Raw genomic sequence first — 2,073 nt, forward strand, 5'->3', positions numbered from 1 at the left:
AACATTAACCTAACCTAACCTAACCTAACCTAACCTAACCTAACCTAACCTAACCTAACCTAACCTAACCTAACATTAACCTAACCTAGCCTAACCTAACCTAACCTAACATTAACCTAACCTAACCTAACCTAACCTAACCCAACATTAACCTAACATTAACCTAACATTAATCTAACCTAAACTAACCTAGTCAGAAAATTCCATCCTAACTGTGGAATCCCTTCCATGTGAGTGTGTGTTAGCTCAGTGAATGAAACCAGATCAGAAGTGATTAAATCAGGGAGGTCACAGTTACCTAAACAAACATTAATAGTTAGAAGTCTGTCAGTGTTCCAGATAATCATCTGTTATTTGTTGTGACAGAAGCTGAGCTTCATTCTGAGCTCTTCCTGAGTGCTAACAGATCACACAAGCTCATAAAACTTCATTATTTTACAGGGTATTACTGAAGAGAAATGTTTAAATTCATGTTATTCTTTTTTATTCCTTCAGTTTTTTCTATTTAATTTCTTTTTCTTCTAAGTTTGTTTAATGAAATGAGTAAGGAGTTGTTGTTGTCCTGTAGGGCTCGTCGGAGGGAGGAGGAGGAGGAGGAGGAGGAGGAGGAGAGCAGGCCAGTCGAGGGAAGATTGTCCTCCTGAAGAAGAAGCTTGAAGATGTTGAACAGCAGCTTGCTCACAGAAACATGGAGCTGGACAACATGGTGAGGACTGTCCACCTTCACTATTTACAGCAGGTTCTTCAGTTTGTAGTCCACAGTGGGTCTGACCAGTCTCTGCTCCACCTGTTGTTAACGGGACCAAACCATCTGAGCACATTACCTGGTGTTACATTCCCTTCACTGGCTGCATGTTGCTTTTAGGATTGTTTTTAAAGTTTTACGTTTGGATTTGAAATGTTTCAATGGTCTGGCTCCTGTGTTTGTGGGGACACTGTCTGCTCTGTGGTACAGACTTCTGATGACTCCTAACTTGTGTTCCTTAGGTTTAGTTTTGGCTACGAATGACAACAGAAACATATTGGATAAAAAATATGTGATGAAACACTTTCCTTTGTAAAATTATAAAACAAGATGACTCAGTATAAATTTACCAACAGGTCCTCCTCAGTGTGGGCAGATTTGAAAGGCTTCTGGAACATGTAGGTTTATTTTAAGCACCTTTCTTCCTTCTGTCAGAGGACAGAGCTGGAGCGTCAGCGACACCGAGGCGAGGAAATGGACACCATGCTGACAGAGAAGGACAAGAGGCTGGCAGAAAAAGAGGCTTACATCGTCCACCTGCAAACAGGACTGGCTGGAGATCAACCAGCCACACCTGCAGCACAACAACAGGTGTGTCAGTCTGCTTCCCACATCAGGACAGTCACACAAAGTGAAGACATCTGTAGTTAGTTCCTGAAACATTTAGTCTGTTTGCACCATAATGCTGAGCGCTCCTCTTCAGGTGGCCGGGGGGGAGGTGCAGGATTTACATGTGCTGCTGCAGAGTCTGACCAAGAAAGTGGAAGAAGCAGAAGAACGGTCCAGTTTGCTGCAGGAGCAGAGGAGCAGCCTCACAGATCTGCTGAGCTCAGAGAGGGAGCAGTACAACCAGAAGGAGAGCATGTACAAGCAGAACGTAGGCTCTCAGCTCACCTCTCCTCACACAGACCTGCCTCTGCTGGAGCTCTGACACTCATGATCTGTCTTTAGATCCAGACCTTTAAAGACATCCTCCTTCAGAAGGACCAGCAGCTGATGGAGGTCAACCAGAGGCACGAACAGGAGCTCTTCAGGCTTGCAGCTAAGTCCGACGCCAGTGCAGACCTGGAGCAGGTGAGGACAGCTTTCTACACAGGAAGCTGCAGCGAGCCCACACATTTATAAACATCTCCTCCTCCTCCTCAGCTGCTGAAGACACTAAAGCAGAAACTCCACGAGAAGGAGGAGGTGCTGCTGGGTAAAGCACAGGTTATTGATGTCCTGCAGGGGGAGGTGGACAGCAGGGACCAGCAGATAAAGGTCAGACTTTCTCAACACTTTCATTAACACACGGCTCTGTTGCTTTAATCCATGTTAAACTACATTAA

At 45.0% G+C, this 2,073-nt stretch overlaps 1 protein-coding gene across 1 annotated transcript in view; it reads left to right on the top strand.

The window, feature by feature from the left end:
- Positions 1 to 587: 587 nt before the first annotated feature.
- Positions 588 to 2,073, top strand: part of LOC106534189 (golgin subfamily B member 1) — a gene marked incomplete at its 5' end in the record, with an annotated part of 39,399 nt that continues 37,913 nt past the window's right edge. Inside the window, 5 exon segments of the mRNA XM_014030760.1 lie at positions 588 to 706; positions 1,181 to 1,336; positions 1,449 to 1,622; positions 1,697 to 1,819; positions 1,892 to 2,005. Coding sequence (XP_013886214.1) covers positions 588 to 706; positions 1,181 to 1,336; positions 1,449 to 1,622; positions 1,697 to 1,819; positions 1,892 to 2,005 — 686 coding nt within the window.

The sequence above is a fragment of the Austrofundulus limnaeus genome, unplaced genomic scaffold (assembly GCF_001266775.1).
Source record: "Austrofundulus limnaeus strain Quisiro unplaced genomic scaffold, Austrofundulus_limnaeus-1.0 Scaffold1113, whole genome shotgun sequence".
In the NCBI taxonomy this organism is placed as follows: Eukaryota; Metazoa; Chordata; class Actinopteri; order Cyprinodontiformes; family Rivulidae; genus Austrofundulus; species Austrofundulus limnaeus.